Here is a 26411-nt window from a genome sequence, read left to right on the forward strand (position 1 = left end):
TTGGAGCTCAAGGTAGGTCTGTCTTGAAAGGTTCACACATTAATGTTAAAATACATTTCTTTATGGAGAAATTGAATAGAATCTTCTTCCAGAACATTATTGCTGTGTTCTAGTGACCCATTTTGCCATACACTACAAAAGTAGGTTTTCCCACTGAGTGTACTCTCAATGATGACTATTTCTCTAAAAAGGTTATGTTTAACCAAAAGCAGTTCTTTGGAACATTAAATGCAGAACCAATTAAAACTAGTAAGCTCAGCTCTGAGTCACACAGATCTCAGAAACAGGCTGATGTTCTACAAACTGGAACTGGAGCATACTGTAAAGGCCGTGTCTCTAACAATAATGAATGCTGCCTGGCTAGTAGGAAATCTAGGCATGCACCTGTCTGATACCTGGAACGGTATTACATTACATTTATGTTCTTATTTATTGTTCTATTTTGTTTAGGTGTAATATTGAGAAAATAACAAGTTTGCAGTAATGCAAAGATATTATTTAATTTTGTAAAAATATTTTAATTTGAAAACAATGTGCATTTATAGTTGTTGCTAGTTTGTATGTTTGAGTTGAGAAATACACATTTCAGCATTATCAGTTATCTATTTGTGCATTTTCCTTGATAACCAAGCAAGTTGACTCATGATACCATTTATTATATCGCAATCGCATATCACAATATTGACCTCAATAATCGCAATATGACATTTTCCCCAAATCGTGCAGCCCTTGTACAAACTATAGATTCTGTCCCCTAACCCTACCCTCACAGAAAACTTTCTGCATATTTACATTTTCCAAAAACTAAATTAGTCTGATTTATAATCTGTTTTCCTCATGGGGACCAACAAAATTTCCCCACAAGGTCAAAAATGTCAGGTTTTACTATCCTTATGGTGACATTTAGTCCCCACAAAGTGATAAACACACACACACACACACACACACACACACACACACACACACGTTGTGTCTCCATGTTATATGGGGACTTTACATAAACATAAAGGTTTTTATACTGTACAAACTATATATTCTGTCCCCTAACACTAACCCTACCCCTACACCTCACAGAAAACTTTCTGCATTTTTACATTTTCAAAAAACATAATTAGTATGATTTAAAAGCTGTTTTCCTCATGAGGACCAACAAAATGTCCCCACAAGGTCAAACATTTCAGGTTTTACTATCCTTATGGAGACATTTGGTCCCAACAAAGTGATAAATACACGCGCTCACACACACACACACACACACACACACACACACACACACACACACACACACACACACACACACACACTTTAACTTTTCCCATGAGAAGAGAACCAAAACATTTCCCATTCCCATATCATAATTAAGCAACAATAACCCAGATTAATCTGGCAAGTACATTTCCATCAGAAATACTCTTCTTAAGGCGTAAACAAACAACAAACACACGTTTTGAGCTGAAGGGAGGGTCTGGGCTGAACTGAAGGATGCAGACTGCAGGTTTATGCCGACACAGCAGAATGACTTGAGGTCAGGAGCATTATAAGAAACTGATATTTCATAATAAGAAATATCAGTAACCGTTAAAAGGCAACATTGTGTCTGCAGTCCAATCACTGCATGCAACAAAAATCACATATCACATTTGAAAGCACAAAGACTCATTTATAATATAAACACATGTATAAATCTACATATAAAAAATATGAGAATGTATTGAAATGCATGGATGTGAGCACGCTTCCATTTCTTATAAACTACATTGCCCAGCAAAAATAATGCACCTACCCAAATAATCGCCTAAATGTTAATGTTTTCCATGGTATATACACCAATCCTGAAGATCTCCGTGAAGTAAAGAAAAGGGAACAGCGAGTAGATACCTTTTCAGCAAGATATTTTATTCAGTCCTCCGAGCGGCTGCTGCCTGTGGCAGATAAGGATAGCGCAGCGGCAGCATAATAATGACACTTAATGAAAGGTCTGTGTTAAGACTGACAGCTTTCTCAACCAATAGAATGCAGTGGATAGAGTTCAACTTGAGCTTGGGCATTTTATTGGCTGAGGGAGCAGTCAATCAACCCCCACCCACTAGGTTTGTAAACAGGGTAGGCGGGGATCGAACACGCCGGGCATTGAAACTACACACGCAAGTCCAGACGCTTTTATGGATTCGTGGAGTTTTTACTTGAAGTGTGAGGAAAAGGTAACTGAGAATGGCTGATGGAAATCCATCAATCCATAAAGCATTTGTATCAAATGAGGTCGCCCCTCCCCCTTGATATGCTTTCTAGCAATATGCCAGTGTGTTTAATTCTCTATTGACCTGAACTTTAACCCTGCTTAAACCGAATAAAGCTATTCATTGCTGGATTAAAATATGTTAACTCACACAGTCAGATGTAGATCTATGTTTCGATATTTGTTGGGTGAATGTTGCAGTTGCAGTCTGTCAAAGATTTTGAGAGATGCTCGCCGATGACTGGAAGAAAACGTCTGACACGATGCTTCCATCTATCGACCGGTCTTCATACTTCATAACGTGGTCAGTTTTCGGTTTCACTTAGCCTCTACTGATAGAAGTTGTAACTACACCATCTACCCAAAAATCATAAAAAAAAGTTTAATCCCTGATGGCTTTTCATACACATCCATTGTTTCTATACCATGTTAATTATATTTTCTATCGACTAAACCTAACCCTCACACAAACTTGTACACATCATTTGAAAGTAAACACTTTTCTGATATATGAGCTTTTTTTTTTTACACAAGTCAGTTGTATAATGTTCACTTTATCTCTGAGGCCATTACACTCGAAATTAAAGGGATAGTTCACCCCAAAATTAAAATTCTCTTCATGTACTCACCCTTATGCCATCCCAGATGTGTATGACTTTCTTTCTTCAAAAGAGCACAAATATTTTTTTTTAATAGAATATTTCAGCTCTGTAGGTCGACACAATGCAAGTGAATGGTGACCACATTTTCCAATGGTGACCAACAGGTTCAGAAAGGACATAAAGGCAGCATAAAGGTAATCCATACAACTCCACTGGTTAAATCATTATCTTCAAAAGCGATATGATAAATGTGTGAGAAACAGATCAATATTTAAGTCCTTTTCTACTATAAATCTACACTTTCACATTCAACCACCTACTGGTTGGGGCTGGTCAAATGTGAAGATTTATAGTAAAAAAGGACTTAAATATTGAACTGTTTTTCACCTTCGCCTATCATATGGCTTTAGAATAAATGGATTGAACCACTGGATTAATTCCCAGCAAACAATGACCTGTCTGTCCACCTGCGTTTTTTGGCTGGCATGCCACCGGCGGCTTGCCATGGTTGGTCCTCTGTTTGCGCACAGCTTTATCTTTTCTTTTCCTGTTTCTTGAGCGGCAGGCCATAAAGCATATGCGTGCATTACAGACACCCAGACTTGAATTATACTGCACCTCTAAGTCAGCTTTGTTTAGAAAATTGCCATTGCGTAAAGTTCTCATCTTGGATATTGTGAAGGAGCGTTGTAGTGAATATGAGACAAAACTGTAAAGAGTAAATGCATGGTTATTTTACAAGTAAAAATTCAGAAATGGTTCAGTAAAACCAAAATATTGATAATGGCTTTAATTAATGATACTCACAAAGTTTTGGTCAAATAAATAATTAATAATCTAGCTCTACATAGGCAATCATATTTTCAAATGAAATACAGGGGTAGAGTATACACACACACACACACACACACACAAACATAAATATGTATATTTATGGAAATTTTGTTGATGACTTTAATGAGTCTAATGTGTGCATGAGCAGAAGAAAGAAAGTCACACATCTGGGATGGCATGAGGGTGAGTAAATGATGAGCGAATTTTAATTTTTAGGAGAGTTATCCCTTTAAAAATTCACCATTTATGCATATTGTGGATTTATTGCAAAAAAAAAATAAAAAATACAAAATTGTCTAATTGTTCAGAAAACCCCTAAAATAATTATAATTAAAAAAGACCCGTTCATAAAAAATATTGTATATGTTTACAATTTTATGATTAACAGACAGCAAAAACAAAAAAACAACCTGGTTCTGTTTACTTGACCTCCCTGCAAAAAGTCTTATTTCATTCTATTAGATGACAGCAATACTAGAAAAACATATTTTATCTCTATCACCTTCCATCACAATATGCAGATCTGAAATGTAGGTGGCGCTTTAATGCATCCCAGCCCTCACAGATGTTCTCGTCCATAGACATTCAGTCTAATTTTCAGTTCATGCTCCACCTCCATTCTTTAATCAGATATATTGGCCTCTGAGTGGACTAGAAGCTCAATCACTATACCCTTAAGATCCTCCCCACTGCAATGACATATAACATTTTATCAACAATAGATATCATCTCATCATCGATAAAATATTTGTTTGATTATTTGTTTATTATGCTTTTCCTGCATATTTTACTATGGACAACTGAGAAATAATATTGGATTATTAACCCAAGCAAGCAAGTTTTTTAGACAAGTACAAAAATTTGAATTTTGTTATGAAATTCAAATGCGATGTTTTGAACATCATGTTAATCACAGACCCAACTTTACTCATAAATTGAAAAACCCTCTTTCAGGTTGGCCTACAAAATGACGTCAGGACTGTACAGCTCTATACTTTTAATATATGCTTTTCTCTAAACTTTTCTATACATAGCTGTAAAGACCTGTGCAAATGAGAGACAGAATAAGAAGAAACATTGGGAGTAATGGAAGCGCAGCGTAGTTCTAGCGGGAAGACTAGCAGCTATCTGCTCACAATCTATCGCTTTGCTGTTTCAGTGTGCTAACACAGGCAACCTCCACCACCCCACCACCACCAGTTGAGCCCTGTCCCGCACAGGGGTAGGCTCCTCGCCCCTGCCTCCTATCTCCGGCAGAACATGACGGTTCTGGGTACAACTCCCTCGGACCGCCGGACGGGGCCTACGCCAAAGAGAGAGACATTACTTCCTGTTTTACATTTATCAAATAAATGTAATCTTAAACTTCACTCAAGCCTGCGTGTCTTCCCGATAGAAATTATAATATTGCATTTTATTTATATTGTGCTGTTCAATGCTCAAGGACCCTTTACGATAAAATATTCTTGCCAGAACATACTGTCTCAGTGCTAATTATAAAACTAGCCTTATAATATTAATAAAGATAAGCATATGATAATTATATCATGCAGTAATTCTGATGTTCAGTAGTTTCAAGAAGACAAGCTTGTTGAATGTTTGGAATCTGAGGCAGGTTGAGTCATCTTTTGAAAGCAGAAAATAGTTGAGGAGGCATACATTCCTGTTTAGCTGACATATAGATAAGGAAAGATGAGGTACCGACAGGATGAGTACTTCAAGGAAGGGGGAAGAGTATGCAGTACTTGGGTTTAGTGTTACAAACAGAGAAATATATCCACAATCAGAGTATACCCGTTAGTTACTTTGACTGTATAGCCTAAACTAGGACTGAAACTCTGTGTAAAGGGATTAAAGGGAAAGGAGGAGGCAAGAACTGGCTTGACAATATTAATAGTATTTTAATAAGGAACTTAAACAAAAAGACAAACATACACAGGTGTCAGACAGCTACCCGTAAATCACTCTCTCTGTCCCACTGCAGTCTCCAGTCGGCCTTTATCCCTCTCTGAGGCTTGATTAGCCTTATTAGGGGCCGGGTATGTAGCATCACGACCCGGCCCCGCCCTCTGTCCTGTCACACTCTGACTTAATGTACAGTTCAAGATTACAAGGATCTAGAATAGATCTCTTTTAAGAGCCATTCTGTCCTACACATAGGGAGTGAATAATAAATTATAACAACTCAAGTAAAGGTTTTAATTATACAGAGCCATTTGTAAGTTTTGTGGGTACAGGGTCAAGCAGACAAATTGATGATTCAAGATCTTGATGTAAAAAGGCTTCCTTAAATTAAATTAAGTATTTCCATATTTAGTAAACCAACAGTCGATGCTCATGGAAGACACTCCAAAACCATTACGCAGATATTACTAGCACCCTCTTGTGCAGAGTTCTTATTACTAACCAGAAAGGAGAGCAACTTGCTCAGAATCTTTATTTTAACTATTATTATTATTTTAATATTTTATTTTCTTAATCATCTTTCATTCTGAATAAATAATTATTCCTGTCTGACAATTACAGGAAACTTTGCTTGTTTGATTGCACTTAAAATTAACATATTTTGGGACATGCTAGGATGAAATTTCAATAAGAAATTCAGGCAAACATGCAAGATGGTCAGCATGGGACAGATGTAACACTGTGTGACAACTGTACCCCCACTACATAAAAACATGGAAGCAAATGCTCCTTTCAGAATTCTGTTAGCTTTTATTCAGTCAAAAAGCTTAGATAACACAAATAAACGAATTAAATGATTGGTAGAAAGCTAGTTAGAATTACATCCATTACGGAGAGATGGATGGATGGATGAAAGGACTGATGGACAGACAGAGGCAAATCGACAGACAGACAGACAGACAGACAGACAGACAGACAGATAGATAGATAGAAAATACAGACCGACGACAGACAGATAGATAGATAGAAAGAAAAGACAGACAGACAGACAGACAGATAGATAGATAGATAGATAGATAGATAGATAGATAGATAGATAGATAGATAGATAGATAGATAAGACAGACAGACAGACAGACAGATAGATAGATAGATAGATAGATAGAAAAGACAGACAGACAGACAGACAGACAGATAGATAGATAGATAGATAGATAGATAGATAGATAGATAGATAGATAGATAGACAGACAGACAGATGACAGACAGACAGATAGACAGATAGATAGATAGATAGAAAGAAAGAAAGAAAAGACAGACAGACAGACAGACAGACAGACAGACAGACAGACAGACAGACAAGACAGACAGACAGACAGATAGATAGATAGATAGATAGATAGATAGATAGATAGATAGATAGATAGATAGATAGATAGATAGATAGAAAAGACAGACAGACAGGTAGATAGATAGATGGATGGATGGATGGATAGATAACATTGTGGAAATTATTTAGTAAAGTAGATTGTAAATATGTTTGTTTGTTTGTTTGTTTGTTTGTTTGTTTGTTTGTTTGCATGTGTGCATGTCACAGGATGCCGTGTATCAGGCTTATGAAAACCAAGAGAGTATTTCCAGCAGATGTGTTAGAATTGATACATTTGCAAGCAATTGAAAAAAAAAAAAAGAAGAAATTAAACAGTCACAGAATATAAAAAGTGTCTGTATATTTCACATAAGTTAGGCCTAATGCATTATTTAGTACATTATAAATGTATGCTAAATGGTCCCAGCATGGGGACAGTTGCAACAGATGCACTCCTTGTCATCATACAATAATTGTGATAAACAGCAATAATGCATGCAGGCTTTTAACATTCATTTTGTTGTTAGACAGATAAAGACATCTTGTGTGAAATAAAAAGTGTTTCAACTGTACCATATAAACAAATGAAAAGCTGATCTTTATACTCTCTTAACTCACTTCCTTGTGACCTTGAAATATTTCTTGCTTGTATTAGTATTGTATAAAAAAAAGGCTTTTGTCTTGCCAATGAACTTGGATGTTTCCAAAACAAAAACACAAAAACACATATACTTTACCTCCTGTCGGGGTCCACCTGTGTTTGTGTACAGTCCAGTTGTGTTTTTTGGGTCATAAATAACCTGCTCATGTGGAGTTCTGACAGTAGGCACTGGTAAACATGTATAAAGGCTTTCAGTATGAGAACATTGGTGCAGTGTCACACAGGCAGGGGTCTGCAGCTGCTGTCACACACACTAGTTTTGCCTACATGGCACATTTTGCCTTCATTGGGGATCAGATGTGTCCACAAGGAAATCAACAAGTTTTGAAATGGTTGCGGACTATGATTCCTTTTATGAAAGCAGTTTATAATTTTTTTTATTATTTGGTTTAAACATACTACTGTATATAATGTCTTAATGAAAATGTAAAAATGCAATATGTTTTTTGTGAGGCAGTGTTGAAATATTAACTTCTAAATAAAAGCTACAATCCAGACCTGTGTTCCTTTAGTATGATTGGTCAATTAATGGAGATGTCACCCTTAATTATATATATTTTTAGGACATTATTAAAATAATTTAAAAAAGAGAAAAGTCTCATTATAAACACTTATAGCTTTGTAATGTAAAGTTGGGCATATCTCATGCTAAACCACCTTCAAAACACTAATTCACCTCAAAACTCGTGAATTAGTGTGGTGTGTTCATCATATATATATATATATATATATATATATATATATATGATGAAAATACTCAGTAAATACATGTTGCTATTTTATAAAACATTAAGCAGAGCCAAACAGAGTGATTCTAGTTCAAGTACTGCTTCTCTCCAGAAGGTGGTGATAGTCAGCTAAAAATAAACGAGCAGTAGTTAATATGAGTTGAACCTTCAATGGTGAAACCTGCCTAACTAACTGCTTTACTGTTTAGATAGCAAAAGCAGCTGTGGCTCTTGCTTTGGTACTTTAAAATGACCATGAAAATCAGCCTCTGGTTTAATGACATACCAACATGGCAAAACAAGAGACAAAGGATCATGTGAAATTCCTGTTTTCCCCATTTACTGAAGAAAAGAATGTTTAATTTATTACTTTTCTTTGAATCTCCTTCTTTTTTTTGATCAAAATACAACAAAAAGAAAAGACTAAAAAATAACAAATTATAGAAATGTAAATGTGTTTCACAGAGAAACTAAATCTAAAATGTGAAAATAAATCACATTCTATATTAAGATTTTACAGCAGGCTAATAATACTGTATTTTATTTATTTATTTATTTGATATTTTCAAGCTCTTAAAGGGATAGTTCACCCAAAAATGAAAATTCCCTGCTCATTTACTCACCCTCATGCAATCCCAAATGTACATGACTTTCTTTCTTCTGCTGAACACAAATGAATATTTTTAGAAGAATATTTTAGCTCGGTTGGCCTTCACAATGCAAGTAAATGTGTACCAGAATTTTGAAGCCCCAAAAAGCACATAAAGGTGGCATAAAAGTAATCTATATGACTCCAGTGGTTCTGATATTTTCAGAAGCGATACGATAGGTGTGGATGAGAAACAGATCAATATTTAAGTCCTTTTTTGCTATAAATATCTTCCTGTCCACTAGGTGGCAATATGCACAAAGAATGTGAATCACCAACAACAAAAGTTGATAGTAAAAAAGATAGTAAAAAAAAAAAAAAAAGAACTTAAATATTGATCTGTTTCTCACTCACACTTATCATATCACTTCTGAAGACATGGGTTAAACCACTGGAGTCATTTGGATTACTTTTATGCTGCCTTTATATGCTTTTGGAGCTTCAAAATTGTGGTCACCATTTTCTTGCATTGTGAGGACTAACATAGCAAAAAATATTTTGAAGTTATGAGAGGATATTCTTTTTTGGGTGAACTATTCCTTACATTTTTAGTTTGAGCTCTGAGTGAAGACTGTAATGACCCACACATGCTCTGGGACGTTCTGTTTGCAGATGGTGTCAGGACATAGAGTTCTTCCTATAGTCTGGAACATCACTTCCTGTTAGCATATCTGTTGCTTCAGCCTCTCCACATATGCCCACTGTACAATGACAGGCAAGCACAGAATTAATTGGAAAATGGAAGTGTGGCAGAAGAGGACTTTGGAAGCGTGAAAATCAGCTCTATCTGACGTAAGTGGGCCTTTTGCCATTTTCAATCAAAGCCCAATGAATTCCAACAGGGTTTTAGTTCTCTCGTGCAGTGAAATCAAATAAACTTCCAGAGGCAGAAAAAACCTGCTAAAAAGACCATCTTAACCAGCAATTTCCATGATGGTCTAGGTGGAATTATGCTGGTCGGGTAGTTTAAAAGCCCGGTGCAGACACCAGCATCCCATGCTTGAGGACTAACACCCAAAACACAAGATAAGCTGGTCTTTTCAGCAGGGAAAGTCTTCTGTGGGTGCCTTTGTGAGGAGAATTTCATTACAATCTCTGCAGTCCCCTTTTGGAAAGATGTGAAAACATACAAGTGAACGAGAGACAGCAGATGTGAGGAAGTGAATGCACAAGGCATGTGTTTGCACCCTGCTAGTTCTCACATTTGGAAACAAATTGAAATGAGAGTAAAAAAAAAACATTGTGAAATGCAGCCTGCTGTATGTAACTGTACATTTCTTAAAATGTAATTGTAAAATGTACATTATTTACAAACAAAAAAGCACAGTTAAACATAGCTGGAGACAAACATGAGTCCTAAAGTTGAAGTGTGCAATTTTGTGTTAAAATACTTTCTCCTATCCTAATATATTAACTAAATAAGCAACGAGTTTGTAGGTTGATTAGCCTGAAAAATGTAAATACTGTTTGAGCATCCCGACCAGCTTGATACAGAAATACTGGCTCAAACAATGTTGTGGATGGGACAATTTGTATGCATGACCAGTTACAGAAGGGGGGAGAGTTCGGGAAACCTATTCAAAGACAGTAATTATTTTACAGAATGGTGCAGAAATTACACAATCACCTGTAAAGACAATGCAAAATTAGGACCAGGTTTTTAAAAAAGGTGATACAAATTGCAAATGCCCTCATATTAATGTCCATTATTGTACAAATGTAACAAAACTGCATCCAAACTAAAAAAAAACTGTGAAATATAGTCCTGGCTTTCTGCTAGCCACAGAATTCGGCTGCATTTCCATAAGCTTCCATAACAATATTAAAGTACTCCTGGGAAGAAAAGTCCAAAATAAGAGCTGAAAAGTCCTAACTTCTAATTTGGCTGTTTGGAGACAGTCTAATGTAGGCCTGGTGTTCACAGGATGATGTTGGGGTTCTGTTTGGGACATTCTTCATATAGAGCATGTTGCGACTTCTCTGCCCTAGCACTGTAAAACAAGGGCAAAGATAAACAACATTGCAAGTGTATCAGGCTTAACTGTGATCTGTTCTGAACAAAATATTTTCATATTAGCATATTGTGGTTTTCCGGAGTCGGAGTGCAGAAGTTAAGCACTTCAGTTGTTTTCATTCTTGGTTTCTGTTCTATCCAGCTCTCTTTATTAAAACGAGATGATTCCAAATTCCAATTCCGACCACGGAGAAATCCCTGGTGAGGGTGCTGGCATCATTTCAGAGTCCCACAAGTATTACTTTATTTTCTCTACTGTACTCTCACTTGTGCTGTCTGTGCAATCACTCTTGAAGAGTGCAGCATGTTGTCGTTATGGTACTATATATCAGATAACCCCACCACTAAATAGCTTGTAATAATAATTAAAAATATTGTGATTGATTGCTTTACATGTCAGTCAAACGGCTCTTTCTGTCTAAGGGGTCGATCTTATTCAGTTTAACTGGAATATGTAACCAGACTTTCTGCCAAAGTCAGAGGTCTGGCTGTGTGAGGCTAGAGAGTGCATAGAACTTGAATGATGAGCTTTTCAATCCTGCGAAAATCTGCTGAGTTTTGTGCGTAGTTCTGCAAATTCCATGTTGGCCTGCTAAAAACCAACATCAGAACTCAATCAAACACACTTGGTCTACTCCAGTTCTCAAATGAACAAAGATTTTTAATGTTCACAGTCTTTCTATAATCCAATAATCTTTCCCCTTTTTTCCAATGAAAAATCCATCTTTAATATAGTTGACCTAGAGTGGGGAGGTTTGGCGTTATCTCACCTGGCACTGGTGCGCTCCACATCCTCTATTGTGTCTGGAAGAGGCGTATGGGCTGTCTCAGGCAGAAACATAGTGAGGGCAGCACCTATTAGCGGACACAGGCCAAACACCACCATGGGGGCATGACGGCTGATGTTTCTCAAGAGGTAGATGATGGGTGCAATCACTCCACCTGCTCGCGCACACATCGAACCCATACCTATGCCATTTTGTCTGCATAAAATGAGAGAAAGAAAGACTTTCACACCAGCAAGCTGCAGCTGAGTTAACTCAGAAGTGGTCTGGGGTACAGTTCATGTTAACGCAGGCAAGCAAAACAAGTGTGAACACAGCCTAATAATAAATTAATATAATTATTTTGTTGGCCTGATTTGATATATCTTTGAAAATGAGTCACCCCATCAGATTGGGAGATGGTGGTAAAGGATAAGCACCAGCTGGCAACCGAACTCCAGTAGGGGCAACCCACAAACTAAGAGTGACTATCGCCAAGGTGCTTTTGAGGTCCTCGTGTACTTGCACATTTTGTTTAAATCCGCCTCTTCCCAGTGTGGTACAATTGACATAGGTATGACTTGATTTATGAGTTCAGTGACAGTCCAATTTGTTTGGAACTTGTTCACATGTCTTAGTTATTTATCAAATCCCCCTATGAAACCTTATTAACCTGAGCAGTTTATTTTGATCTTGCTCACCTGATGACAGTTGGGAAGACCTCTGCTGAGTAGATGTAGACGATGGACAATGAGGCGGTGATCCCAAACTTACCCACCATGGCAAGTATTGTGCGAACAATGGACAGATCTAAGGGGACAGAAATGATGTAGGACTGAGGTTGGATTATACAATTTGTATGTTATTGAAGTTATATAAACAAATAATTTGTGTATGTCAAGATATTTAGATGTAGTTCCGAATGCTCCAGACCTCTGAACAATCCACAGTAGTAAGCAGTGTTATAAAAACTGAGGAGCCATGAAATTCATTGGTCAAGAAGGGGGCTCAAGGGTGTCCCCTATATGGCTGCTATGTGTCCTCGATGCACCCCTTTGAAGACTGGTATGGACTCTACAATGGACTATGGACAAATAGTCCAAGCAGGAAAGGGTAGACTCGGAGGAGGGCCATTAGGGCTGAGAATTCCAATTTCAAACAGGGCCAGAGACATCATAGGATGAGATGGGTCACTCTTTTACAATGTCTGAAATGAACACAGCAAATGCTGGTAGATTTTCTATTTAGCTGGTGAATTTCACATGCCACTTTGGTAGATGAATTAAAATGGTTAAACATTGTCAGGTTCCCACTTTTTCTTTTCTACCAATATCTGTGCCAAATGAATGTAACAAGTTCCAGTTTTGTCCTCATGAGTGGTACCTAGGCCTACAGTCATGGTCACAGGTGTTTGATGCAATTACCAGAAAATGTTTAGATTGAATGAATCTGCTATTATAGTCTGAATCATTTCAGAATGATTTGTTAGCTAGTTTCAAAGGTCCCGGGTTTGAGCCCCAGCTCAACTGGGCCTTTCTGTGTGGAGTTTGCATGTTCTCCCCGTATTTGCATGTGTTTCCTCCGGGTGCTCCGGTTTCCCCCACAAGTCCAAAAACAAGCAGGTTTAGTGAACTGGAGACTCTAAATTGCCCCGTAGGTGTGAGTGAGTGTCCCCCAGCCACTGGTGGTTGCGTCAGGTAGGGTATCCAGCGTAAAACCTGTCAAATATGTGGATCACGGATTGTCTGCTGTGGCGAACCCTAATGGGAGCAGCCAAAAGATAACAAAGAATTTAGCTAGCTTCGCTGCTCATTGATAGTCTAAGAAATCTAGAAGCAATGAATGCAATGTTCAGGACCATTCAAGCCATTGAGAAGAAGGGAAGATGGATTTTCAGTGGATGAGTAAGTTTTAATTACCAACCACCACACTTAAAATTTGTTGATTGCTATCGCTAGCTGTCCATATAATTAAGTAATAGTGTTGGGAACTGGTTTTTAAAATACAAGGACCAAATTATTTTTAAGATGTCCGGTTCCATTAAAAGATCTCGAACATAAGAAAAAGAAAAAAACTAAAATAAACTAAAATACGGCAGCGCCGCAACATTACTACTGAATCTACACCATGAAACATAAAGCAACGCCAGTTTAGTGGTCTGATTCTGCAACAAAGCACTCTTTTGAGTTTATTCTTTTTTTGTGAATCAACAACATACAGCACAACCAGCCATTTTGGACCCTGCTCATATAAATATCAATGGGGGAAATCGTAACACTAAATATGGCAGCTGTAGGAATAGAAGTCCCACCTTACAGTTAAAAGAGCCAATCAACTTTTTGATAGAGACATTGCTAGTCATTTGACTTCACATAAGGTGTGCTTTGAAGCACAGTTTATGATACCATTGTTGGGAGATGTTATTGCTGATTTGAAGTATGTCATTTGAATGCAATCTTGACCAACAGTTTTGGAGATTTCAGACTATGGAAATAATCTCTCCAAATTTCTTTGACAAGAAAATTGCTGCCTAGTTGCATTATAAATATGTCCACCACGTGTCCTTACTTGCCTTAAAGTGACTGACAGGATCTTACACACATTGCAGCTGGATAATTTGATAACCCTTTAGGTGGACCTCTTGAGTCTTAGTGATTGTAGAGCTTAGTTGAGTAGATGTTGAGTTTTTAACCTACCATCAGGTATGAATATGGTGAGAAGGCAAGCCATGCCTCCTACTGCTAAGAATGCTAACTGGGATATCCTGCGAGAGCGGTTTAGGGTGAAGAGTGTAATGGTACGTGCTGGCATCTCCACCAAGCCAAAGATCATCTGCGTCAGGTAGATATTCATACCAAAGTCTGATATATTGAGTGAAAGCCCATAATACACCAGGACGTTTACAAACCTGTAACAAACACAGTCAGTAAAATTCATACCACCATCTTGTGAACTAGAACTACAGAGCTACAGCAGAAGTAGTTAAATTATTATTATTAATAATAATATGATTATTATTGTACAAAAAGGAAAATATGCATAATGCAGAGAAATGAGAACAACAGTCATGAAATGCAGGAATGTGTAAGTGAAATAGATTACTGCAAAGCCAAATAAATAAATAAATAAATGTTAAAAGTAAATCTGAAGAGAGTTGTGCACTTACTGTACTTCTATACATTACTTGTTTTCCAGAACAAAATATATATAAATGTCCTGAATGCAAGAAACCTTTAATTGAGAAGCTAAGCTGTGTAAGATATTTAGACTTGTTTTTAAACAATATTTATTAGGCTAAATTAATGTGATTTTTCTTAACAGAGTGGTTTTTTTTTCCTATGAAGTTGCACAACTAAAACCTTTTCCTTATAGAAGAGAGTGAGAGTAGCTTTCTTCAGACTTAAAAATGATTTTCAGAGATTTTACTTTATAAGGCTCAAGTAACTAACTTGCATGTGCAGTTGAGTCTAGACATTCTTGATATCTCTTTTGATCTCTTCCTCTTGCATTACTTCTTTCCTTTCTGACTTTACTTAATCTGTTTCTTCAGTTTTTTGCTTGCTCTGAGAATTCTAGATCTGAGCTTTGAACATGTGAATGGTGTTTCCTTAAGACCAACTGTTGAACCATTCATTGGGAATTTAGGTTGTGTTGTTTGCATTTAAGAGTGTATTGTATTACCAGAGGTAGAACAGAATGAGGGACTGTTTCCTCATTGTGGGCGTTCGGACCAGATCGATGACTGTGTACTTTCGCAGGTCTTGCAGTTTCTCTGAGTTTTTGGTGCTCTGCAAAGTAAGAGAGATTAAATGTGACTCCTTTGAAGTTGGATGACTGAGAATGTTTTGAATATTCCTTTCTAAAGGGAGATGTAACTTGGTTACATTCCAGATAAAATGCAAATATAACTGCAAAGCCCTGCAGGAAAATCCAGCTAAAACCAGTGTAATGTGGGAACTGCCTTTCAACATGGTGGCTGGTTTCTGGCTGGTCCAAAATGGTTTAGATTGTTGGCCAGCTGGACCACTAGCTGGTGGGATCCAGGCTGGGCTTGAAGATAATTTTGGTCATGAGTCCTGCTGGAAAAACCTGGTTATGTCAGTTTGCCAAGCTCATATTTGAAACATGGCAGCCAGTTTATTGCTGGTCCGAGATGGTCTACCAGCTCAGCCAGGTCCAGCTAATGAAAAAATCTTGCAAAATCTAGAAAGTCAAGGCCTCCACCTATGACTATCCTTCTTTATTGGAACACAAAAAGACCTATTAGACAAAATGTTAGCTTTTGTGACCATTCACTTTCATTGTATGGAAAAGAAATGCAATGCAATTATTGATGTCTGAGGCTGTCAGTCTCTAAGGATCTAAGGAAGGGCAGATACGGTCAGCCATTATTGTCTTGAGCAACACAAGTGTCCATTTGAATAGCCCACTGTAACTTGCTTTGTCTAAAACAGTTTGGCAAATTAGAGTTTTTTTGATGATGCTATTTTACTCCTAAAACAGATGACATTTATGAATGTATTTCTTATTTGCATAACTACCTACAGTATGTAACATTCACACTAAGTGAAAATTAGCAAGTTCTATACCATTTAATAGTTCCCACACTACCCCACACTTCCCAAGGCAAAAACGCAATTATAGAATTAACAGGTCTTTCCAGTAAAAGACGGTTAAGAGAATGCTAGTCATATGCTGGGTTTCTATCCAAATGTTTCGTAAAATTCAACCAAAGAAAATGCAATATCATTGCATGTTTCCATATCTAGCTTACTACATCATGCATATTTTCTTGAGGGAGCCTGCCTGGTCATGATAGAGCAGCTGAATGACTTGGTTCGGTGAGAGTTGTATTTGCGCCACTGTACATAATTTTATTAAATACTGCCAAGAGACGCGGCAGAATGAGTGTGATATCTTAAATAATGTGTGCTGAAATGGCTGCTATGCCATTTCAGGGGCGCTTTAAGGTACCTCTGGGCCCATAGGCTCGCTGTTCAGCGAAGGCCCCCTTTCAGTTGTTGAGAGGGGGGTGGGGGAGGGTGGGTACCTGCTATGCGTTGAACATACGCTACACGGATGCCTTTCACAGTTGCGCACCACCTCCGTGTCAACAAACGTGTCTCCCACTGAAAGCATTTAGACGCGCCTCCCGCAAACATGGACGGGGAAAATGGGGTGGCGGATGAGCTGGGCCCCCTGGATGTTGTGGGCCCCTAGGCATCAGCTGTGTAAGCCGGTGCGTTAATGCATCCCATATGCCCAGACACCACCAGCCTCCATAAACCCAGAAAACAGCCACACTCAAAGCTGTTATGGTGGATTGTAAGGAGCCAATTTAATGACCAGCTGTGGGTTAAACACTTCCGAATGTCAAGGGCTATGTTTGAAGAATTGCTTTTGTGAGAAGGAATGAAACACATGCACAAATGTTCAAAACACATCATCATTTTCATCACCAAAAATGTTCACTCAGTACATTTTTCTCATTTAAAAAGTTTTACTTCTAGATAAATTAATAGTAATATTGAAACATATGTATAAAATCATGTGAGATGAAGAGTTTAGTAATATCAGTAACCTTATAAAAAGCTCTTTCATTCTACATGGAGCGGGGGCACATCATGGGGGCAGCCATGTTTGCATCACATGACCAACTGAATACTACTCACTTAATCTTAGAAACTGCCCTGTTATTTGACACTTTCATTCATGGATTAAATGAATCCTGGCTTTCTGTGCATAGTGAATTTCTACAGTGGCATTGGTTACTGAAAACTACTGCGTTTGAATGATGCAGCATCCATGCCACTAGGTGTCAGTGTAAGCTAAAGTAAGCCACTTCAACATAAATGTCTTAGTGCAACTTTAATGCACATTTTGACCTATGCAAAACTCTAGAAAATAAACCTCTGCCTAGTGCATAAACTTTTAAGTGAATATTGAGAGTTCACGTGAATATCAAGCATTTCCAATCAAATGTAACATTTTTATGTATATAATTAGATGAAAACCCAGAAATAGGCACCCCACACCCACAGACCAAGTTCAACCTCACGTCTGATGCATATTGCACACAAAACTGGACATGTTAAAACCACTAGCGCCAGTCAGATTGCCTGACTCCAGTGGAGCTTTTTGTTTTTGTCTGATACAAAGTTGTTTTTTCAGTCTACTGGGAAACAAAATTGTATTTAAAAGGTACAATATCTGCTTGATATTATTAGCATTTCTGAGGAACTAATCACAGGATTAGCTGAAACAAAGTTTGGCTACGTGAGACTACAAGTATACCATACCTTGCAAAGCTCCATGTCATCATCGTCCAGAGGTTTGCCGTTAATAAGTGCTGCCTTACGAATCAGATCCAATGCTTGTTCATGCTTCTGATTGGCCATCAACCAACGGGCAGACTTTGGGAGCACCCTGTGAACACAGAAACATAAACATACGTGAATACCAGAATGCACACGCAAACACGTACATGCACACATTATTTTCCTGGAAAATCTAATAAAAACATGAATGTGAGGCATTAAAGTTTGAAACTTGCCAATCACAATCTGCCTGGTTACATCCGAAAGCTAAGGCAACTGAATTGATGCCTCAATTCCAAGTAAGTCTGTGACTTCACAGGCAGTGTTTGTGTCTGAAGGTACCTTCTAAGGCAGTGTAACGTTGTCTAATGATCTAAAACAAACTCAAGGGGGCTTCAGAGAATACTGAGCAAATATCTAGATCCTACAATTCTTATTTCTCAGTCTCAAGAAAACTGGACATTTATCAACATTTGCTTCATTCAACAGCTCCTTCGGATATCGTTTTATTCTTTTCACCAACGGTAGAATTGTACACAGGATTGTGAGTGATCTAAGACAGTGATGGATGCATCTATGCTATATAAAAAATTACTAGATAAAGGCATCTCTGCAGACATTTACTGTATGTAAATAATGTTTTCAGACATGCCTTGATGCCTTACTACCTCCAAATACAGCCTTTTTAAGCTTTTGGACGCAACTCTCTTTTCCCCAATTTTTCCCTCTCTCCCTTCTTCCTTCTCTCCTCCTCCCTACAGCTGGTTAGCATTAGAGAAGTGAAAATATGTCCTTGTGACCTGTTTTTGTGTTTCCTATAAATAAGTTTCCAGCTCCTGTGGAACTCACCAGATGTAGAACAGGAAGAGGAAGCCAGGGGCGGAGATGGCCAACTGCAATTTACGCCAATCTCGGATAAGGTAGGCCACCCCTGCGAGCAGGATGTAACCAAAACCAAAGAAGTAGTCTGTGATGACACCTGCCAGCATGCGTTCTTTGGGGCCTGTCCACTCAGTACCTACAGAACCAGACAGAACGCACACAGTAGACAGTAATCTTCACTCACAGTAAACCAGACAGTTGTCTCTTGCAGTCAAAATGTTGATAATGCTACAATATCTCTTTGAGGATTCTTTTTTTTTTTTTTAGGTTCTGTAGACCTTGACAAAACAGAACAGGGCAAGATGTTGAAGTCTTTAGTTGATGTCTTACTTACCCAAAACAAATGCATTCATAATCACTGCCGACACTGTCATGCCCACCACAAAGCGAAGCAGGACATAGATGTAGAAATTTGGGGCAAAAGCTGCACCCACTCCAAAGATGGCCTGCACCGCTAAACCGATCAGTATGATCATTCTGCGGCCATACCTAAAACAGCACAGAACCTCAGTTAGCTTACTGTGTAATTAAGCTTAGTTCAGTCATGCCAAATCTCAGAAAGATTTAGCATGTGAATGTGGGTATGACATATTGATTGGATTCTGGTCTTGGTGGACTAGATCTGCTACGCTGCTGCTACTGCATTTACATTTACATTTACATTTACATTTACATTTATTCATTTGGCAGACGCTTTTATCCAAAGCGACTTACAGAGCCCTTCTTACAGGGACAATCCCCCTGGAGCAACTTGGAGTTAAGTGCCTTACTCAAGGACACAATGGTGGTGGCCGTGGGGATCGAACCAGTGTACTTCTGATTACCAGTTTACCAGTCATGTGGTTTTAGACCACTACCCCACCACCACTCCGTGCAGCACAAGTATGGACACTTGCTACTGCTAGAACATATACATACATACCGAGCATGTTTTACATCCTGCTGCACAAGTAAACATAACAAACGATTCCCCAAATATGCAGGGAAGCTGCATAAATGCATAAACACAAACACAAAACGCAACCAGGCAGAACTAGGCCAAGACTTATGTGCTGCTGCTGCTCTGAAGAGCCATGTGCACCGAGTGATACTTATGAATTAATTTCTATGTGAACCCCAGCCTGCTTAGCTGATTAGCTTAAATGCTAGTGACCTGATTCAGGAAATCCCAGAGATAATTTAACTTAAGTGACTTAGACTATCTATGTGTGAATTTATTTAATCTAAAGACCTAAAATAGCGATATGCGCCAGCCAGATTTGGCAAAGGCTTTCCTTGTTAAGACATGCTTGTATGTATCATGGCCAAAGCAGACCTAACCATGCAAGCTGGTCGAAGGAATCCCCCAACAAACCACCTGAGTAAATAGCATGTTCAGAGAAAAAAGTCAGAGAACCAATCATCTTGTGCCATATAGAGTTGCATGGATGAACTTTAGTCATTTATGGATGGATTACGCTACATGATTTCAGCCCAGATTTGCAGTTGGGCCAAGTCAGTACTTGTGGGCTCCAGTCTGCAGATTTTGGGCCAGTCATAGTTGTTATATTTTCCAGAAGATTATGTATGATATGACTGGTACAGACTCCAATTTCTCACCTTCAGACTATGATTTCATCTCAATGGAAAATATCAAACATGTTTTATAGGTGTGTTGGGCGAAGAAGTACAAGAAATGGAGATGTCGAACAATTGCTCAAATTGGACCTTAACTTGTAAGTCTTTCCTCCCAAGAAATGTGTTTGGTCCATTTCTTTCAAGACTCAGAACAGGGCAGCAACCGCAGCCAACTCCTGTAGCCATGTTTATTTACATCTGTCATGTGTCTCTTAAAATGGAAGGGTTTGTCACTGAATCGAGTGGGCAAATCTGTGTAATGTGCAAATTGATTATACAAGTATAACACAGAAATTGCTGCTGACACGATCAGTAGAAAATGGACACAGATAAACTCTTTTAAATAAAATTCCTATTACTGCCTGCTTCCCGCAGGTGGTAACTGCGCATTTAATTTCTTGCACTAGGAAAATTGCGCTGACTTGTGAATAAGGGACTTGTGAACTGCTGGTGTGTTTATGCTAAAAAGAAAGACAAAGACTTAAGTTCAATAAGTATATAGCGCCTTGTCAAGTTGGATTGTGGTTGGTTAGTTCAAGGTGCAGGTTTTTGCACTGACAAACCGCATGCTACAACAAAGAGACGGTCCAATGAATCCGTCCCAGAGTCTTATTCGGTTTCCTAGACAGTATCATTCTCTCCAGCCTTTCCAGTATAATTGAGAATTCCACCACACATTCTCCCTTCAGTTCATTCAGCAGTGAATGTTTTCACACCACAGTGCTGGTATTGTCTCTCCGACACTGAGATGTAAACATGTGCAGCATATTAGAGGCGCTCTCTGAGACCACTGCGTTTACAATACCTCAGAAACTTTTGATTTGGCGACAGCAAAACCCAGCTAACAAATTTGTGTTCTTTAAATTAATTCCAAAAGTTATGTTGTCATTGTGGAAAAGTTTAAATGTCCAATTTTCTTAACATCAGTAAGTGTTTTTTTTCTTATGTTTTTTAGAATAACATTCTTGAAAACATAAAAACTTCCTAAAAATCAGTTTTCACTTTAAGTAAGATGTACAATCAATGTTTATCTCAGAATGTTTTCTCCTAACATTTTGAGAACTTTTATCAAATACTAATAGTATTATACAGATGGTCTATTAACAACATTTGTTACTAAACTTTACATAATGTTAACCAAAGTTGTTGGAACGTTCCCTGTTAGATGGGAAAGAAGCATTTAAGAATTCAGTCATCCATTCTCTATAAATATCAGTAAATAAAACCAAGACCACTGAAATAGAAGCCCACATACAGCAGAGTTGCCCTCACAGTTGTCTCGAGAGTGTGTAAATAAACGGTGAAGAGGGTGCACTGAGGTTCTTACAGACAGAGTCGCATTGTCAGCTTGTTGACATGCTGTATTCAGCTGGAAGGACGTGTTCACTGTGTAAAAAAAATTCTCCAGTAACTTATACATGTTAAAAATCCAGATTTTCCTGGTATTTAGGGTCAGAGTTTGTTGATTATCTCATAAGTGATGTCACTCAGAACCGTTTGTCAGCATATGATATATCAGTCATTACATTTCAGATTCTGTTTTTTTTTTTACACCTGAGAATCTTTGCATTTATGTGTACAGTATGTGTGTGTGTGTCTTGAAATATCTTGAGGTGATTCTACTTACTTATCAGCAAGGGCACCAAACAGCACAGCTCCAACCAGCAGCCCAAACATATAGATAGATGAACCAATGTTGTTCAAAGTGGCATTTTCACACACTAGATCCCACTGTAATATAAGGTGATATTGGAAAATGGAGTGAATCACTGAAAACAAACCCAGGTCATATGAAGCTAAGGTGTTCAAGTTGGTTTTTAGGCAAGGGTAGCTGGTTTTTTGCTGGTCTGAGGTGAGGGTCTAGTCCTAACCAGCCTGACCAATATGATCTACCAAGTTGAAAAGTGTTCCATCAGATGGTAGTTCAGCTGATTAAGTTTTAACTTATTTTAATGCTTTGAAAATGCCTTCTTTACTTCCTGTTGGGGTCGGGATTTTAAAGGATTCCCAAGAGATTGCATATTTAGAAATTGATTTTACGAGTCATATCACAGGACTCAGTAATAAGCTACAAAGGACATTTAAAGTGCAATATGTAAATTCATGACCAGGCAATATTTTTAAATAGTATTTATTTCTACATTGTTCATTTTTATTTGATTCTGTATTTCATATGAGGATAGTCACACAGCAGGCCATTTTCTACATTTACACAAAAACAATTTGAGTACATAATTTTATATTAATGGACAAAAGGTATTCTTAGCTGTCCAACGAAATTGGACAGCTAAGAAAAAAAAAACAACGGGAATTATGATTGACCTTTTTCTAAGGGGACAGTAAAATTAAATATCATGCCAACTGCCAGTTGACTGTTATAAGTTCACCACACTGTGCCTTTGCTTTAGTGTTTTGGCTGGATCTTTGAAGTTATTGTATTAATATATCTTGTCCTATTCCCAGATCCATGCCCCATACCCTGTAAGCTCCCCTTCCCACCGCCTCAGCTGGACAGCTGGACAGCGGAGAGAAGTATCAGATGGTCGGGCCCCTATTGTGAGGCCAAGACAACATCCAGTGTTTGCAAATCAAAGCAGGTTCTGCTGGTAGGTCCTACTGCGAGCAACTCATCTGTCCTGCTTTCCCGTTCTCCATGTCACCAGTCAAATGTAGCATGAAAAAGGCCATTCCATTGACCCGTCTCGCAGTGTTATGAGATACACCTCTTTAAGAAGCGGTATGAGATGCCTTCACCACAGGAGGCCAGAATCTCTCACTGCAGCCTGGCACCCAAACCATCTAAACCACACCACACAACCAGTCATATAACACCAGAGAGAACATGTTTTTACAACATGTCCTAACCATACATAACACAATTAAGCAACAAGCAATACAAAATATCTCATGTTAATCAGAGTTTTATTCCAAACCAGCACTCCACGATAGCCCCACCCACTGTGAACTCCCATTGGTCAAAAATCCCGCACGCCATAACTGTACAAAAAGATAGGAGAAGTCTGTCATACTTTGATGTAAGCCTGACAAAGGAGTTAGTATTAAAATTTGGTCTAAGTTTAGGTATTTTTGAAAAACCCAATCCAATGGCTTTGTCAAGCCAACATAAATATGTTCTGATTGGCTGTGATTGTGCCACATTGCACTGCAGTGGACAGTGTGGACAGACAAATTGCTTGTCACTGTAATCTTATTGCATCACAGCTATCACACAATGTGAGGAAACGCCACGTAGGAAACATCATGCATGTTATATCAAAAAACTTCTGAATCCTTATTCAACCCCATTGCTGTGAGATTAGCACTCACCTCTGTGGCGACAGTGCTGAGGAAGACATCTTTGCTGAACTCCCATCCACCCTTGCAACCGGTTGAGTGCTCAGTAATTGGTAGATTGAGGTCACTGTGATTAAGCTGGGACAGTGGGCTGTGCTGAAAGGAAGAGCACGATTCCCCAGGAGCGTTGCTGATGTTGAGGCCCAACCCAGGACCGTCAATGTCGCCTGGTGGCCAGGTAGATCTGCATAGGTGAGGGGGCACGGCACCAGTAAATATAGACACCAACATGTGGAAGGCCAAGAAGATCTGTGGCAGGCAGATCCACACATAGAGCGTCTTCTGAAAACGTCCAAACCCACCAATCCGGTCCAGTACCTCGTCAAAGTTCATCCTGCCTGTCTCTGAATGTCACTAAATGAAAATTCTGTGTCACACTGTATCTATTCAGACATGGATGTCTGAGCCCAGGATTCTTTGGACACTCCAGGAATTTGAATATTTGCATATGTGTGTAATGCCCTAGATGATGTCAGATCAGTATTATGATGTTTTAAATGCTATCTAGTTCAGGCCAGGAGGGACAGGCACAGCGTGAATGGCTTGCCTAGGTCTTCGCACACCTGTAGCAGAGAAAGAGGGAGGGAGAGCGAGAGCGAGAGTAAGAGTGAGAAGGAGAGGTAGAGGCACGGAGAGGGCTACAGCTGAGTTCTAGCCGTTCCAGTTGTTCAAGGGAAATATAAGGAGGGGAGGGCTGGGAGTGACCCAGATATCTTCAATGAGCCAGTGAGAGAGAGGGGGAGGAGCTAGGGAGTGGAAGTGGGAGGGTCATTTGGGTGAGGGGGAGGAACATATCTATGCCCTAATGGGAGGACCGTCTCTACTTTGAAACTTTCTCTCATCTTCATTACACACTTGCGTAACTAGTTCGCTGACTAGTTCCTGTCTTCTCTCAGACTCCACCTGTTTCTTCCTCTTTCTTTTTGTTTCATTCACAGACTTCATGCCTGTGTGTTTGAGGGAGATAACAGAGGAAGTGTAAGAGTAAATGAGGTTTGCTTGTTCACGCTGTTGTGCCTTTTTCACACATGCTGTAGTGTCAGTAGATTTCTTTTTCATTACTTTACACAATAGAACTCTACCCATAGGAATAACAATCACAAGTAAGCAAATATAGACTTTTACTTAAGTTTCCTTCTCATGCTTTTCTCAGACCTTTTTTATCACGGCATAACTGTTGCAACCGCTTGCAAGGTTGGAACCTACTACCTTTTATTTACGAGCCCAAGTGTTTAATACAGATGTGTCTTCTCTAGACTTTTGGAATAGATCTATACAATGTTTCAAACTCTACTCAGTTTTGTCAAGATACAATCAAATGTCAAATAATTAATTATCAACTCAAACTTTTTCAAATGTTACAAAACTTTACATTTTTTGCTAAATGATTTTTGCTTGCCTCATTGTATGTCTTGCAGTAGTTTCCTGGTGAAATGAACACTAGAGTCACAAGCAACGTCTTTTATTCACTTTCACACATATCATGAGTAAAATGGCAGTTAATAACATACAATCACATGTTATGACATATAAACACTTTAACATAGCGCTTGTGCATTGTACTGTAGAAATTGTAACATTTGCATTAGATAACCAACTACATTTACAAAGCTTGTTTGAGCACAATCAAATTGCACAGTTGCTCAACTCATAGAGCATAGCACTTGTTATGCGAATGACCGATTACGAGTCCTGAAGAGCACGTGAGTCGACATGTTTTTCATCTCACATTTGGTTTTTATAATACTCTCGGTTTGGTTTAGGTTTAGGGTAGGAACATTTAACTCACTTTTAGCAGCATTTTTAGCACAAATTGTTATGAGATCAGGCTAAAAAAATTATAAAAGCAAGTTGTCTGCGCAATTCTGTCCATATTAATTGTATAGCTCTAAACACCTACTGTATGTGTACAATTGTCTAATTTGTGTCTACTTATATCTCTTCAAAGGAAGTTTAGTAGGAACATCTGAGGCAAAGTTTATTTTATAAAATAAAATCAGTTAAATTCGTTCATTAAATATAAATTCCATAAATTATCTATCTATCTATCCATCCATCCATTCATCAATGGGAGCTGCTGTTTTTCAGCATTCTTCAGAGAGGTGTGGGAGTGGAGTCTAACACATACACACACCCACACTGACTCACAATAAATATACTGTATATGAAAACATCTATGCACAGCTCTCTTAAATACACACTAATGCCATTCACAAAAATCCAGCATGCATCATTAGTTTGGCTCAAGGATTACAGAATAAAACTTAACTGTGTTATCAATGAGGCTGTGTTAAAAACTGCTTAGTTTAGTGTGTTAAACACCGTTTAGTTTTTCACTTCTGTTTTGGCTGAAGCCATATGCGTTAGTTGTCAAGGTTAAGATAATTAAATCAAAGGAAATATGAAAGTCTGTGGGTAAGAGCATAGAAATATGCATGACCACCTTACATTCCAGCAAATGTCTCATGCTCTGGCAGTT

At 38.4% G+C, this 26411-nt stretch overlaps 2 protein-coding genes across 8 annotated transcripts in view; both read right to left on the reverse strand.

The window, feature by feature from the left end:
• The window catches only part of LOC127623867 (tyrosine-protein kinase fynb-like), a 101151-nt gene extending 99222 nt beyond the window's left edge, over window positions 1-1929 (reverse strand). For 6 of the 7 annotated variants that reach the window (XR_007968102.1, XM_052098445.1, XM_052098444.1 and 3 more), the window contains exon 1: window positions 1784-1927. The gene's annotated coding sequence lies outside the window, so the exon portion shown is untranslated. Of the gene's footprint in view, window positions 1-1783 lie in introns of all 7 variants that reach the window. The other variant, XM_052098440.1, reaches the window with a different exon arrangement.
• A 7496-nt stretch (window positions 1930-9425) lies between these two features.
• LOC127624276 (solute carrier family 22 member 6-A-like) lies at window positions 9426-24557 on the reverse strand. The gene is made up of 10 exons (XM_052099021.1): window positions 23906-24557; window positions 22206-22309; window positions 19296-19450; window positions 18929-19097; window positions 18062-18188; window positions 15444-15550; window positions 14459-14670; window positions 12464-12572; window positions 11769-11981; window positions 9426-10975 (listed from the first exon to the last, which is right to left on the reverse strand). The coding sequence occupies exons 1-10, from the start codon at window positions 24263-24265 to the stop codon at window positions 10903-10905; spliced, it is 1629 nt and encodes a 542-aa protein (XP_051954981.1). The 5' UTR covers window positions 24266-24557; the 3' UTR covers window positions 9426-10902.
• Window positions 24558-26411: the final 1854 nt, after the last annotated feature.

This window comes from Xyrauchen texanus, chromosome 30 (assembly GCF_025860055.1).
Source record: "Xyrauchen texanus isolate HMW12.3.18 chromosome 30, RBS_HiC_50CHRs, whole genome shotgun sequence".
In the NCBI taxonomy this organism is placed as follows: Eukaryota; Metazoa; Chordata; class Actinopteri; order Cypriniformes; family Catostomidae; genus Xyrauchen; species Xyrauchen texanus.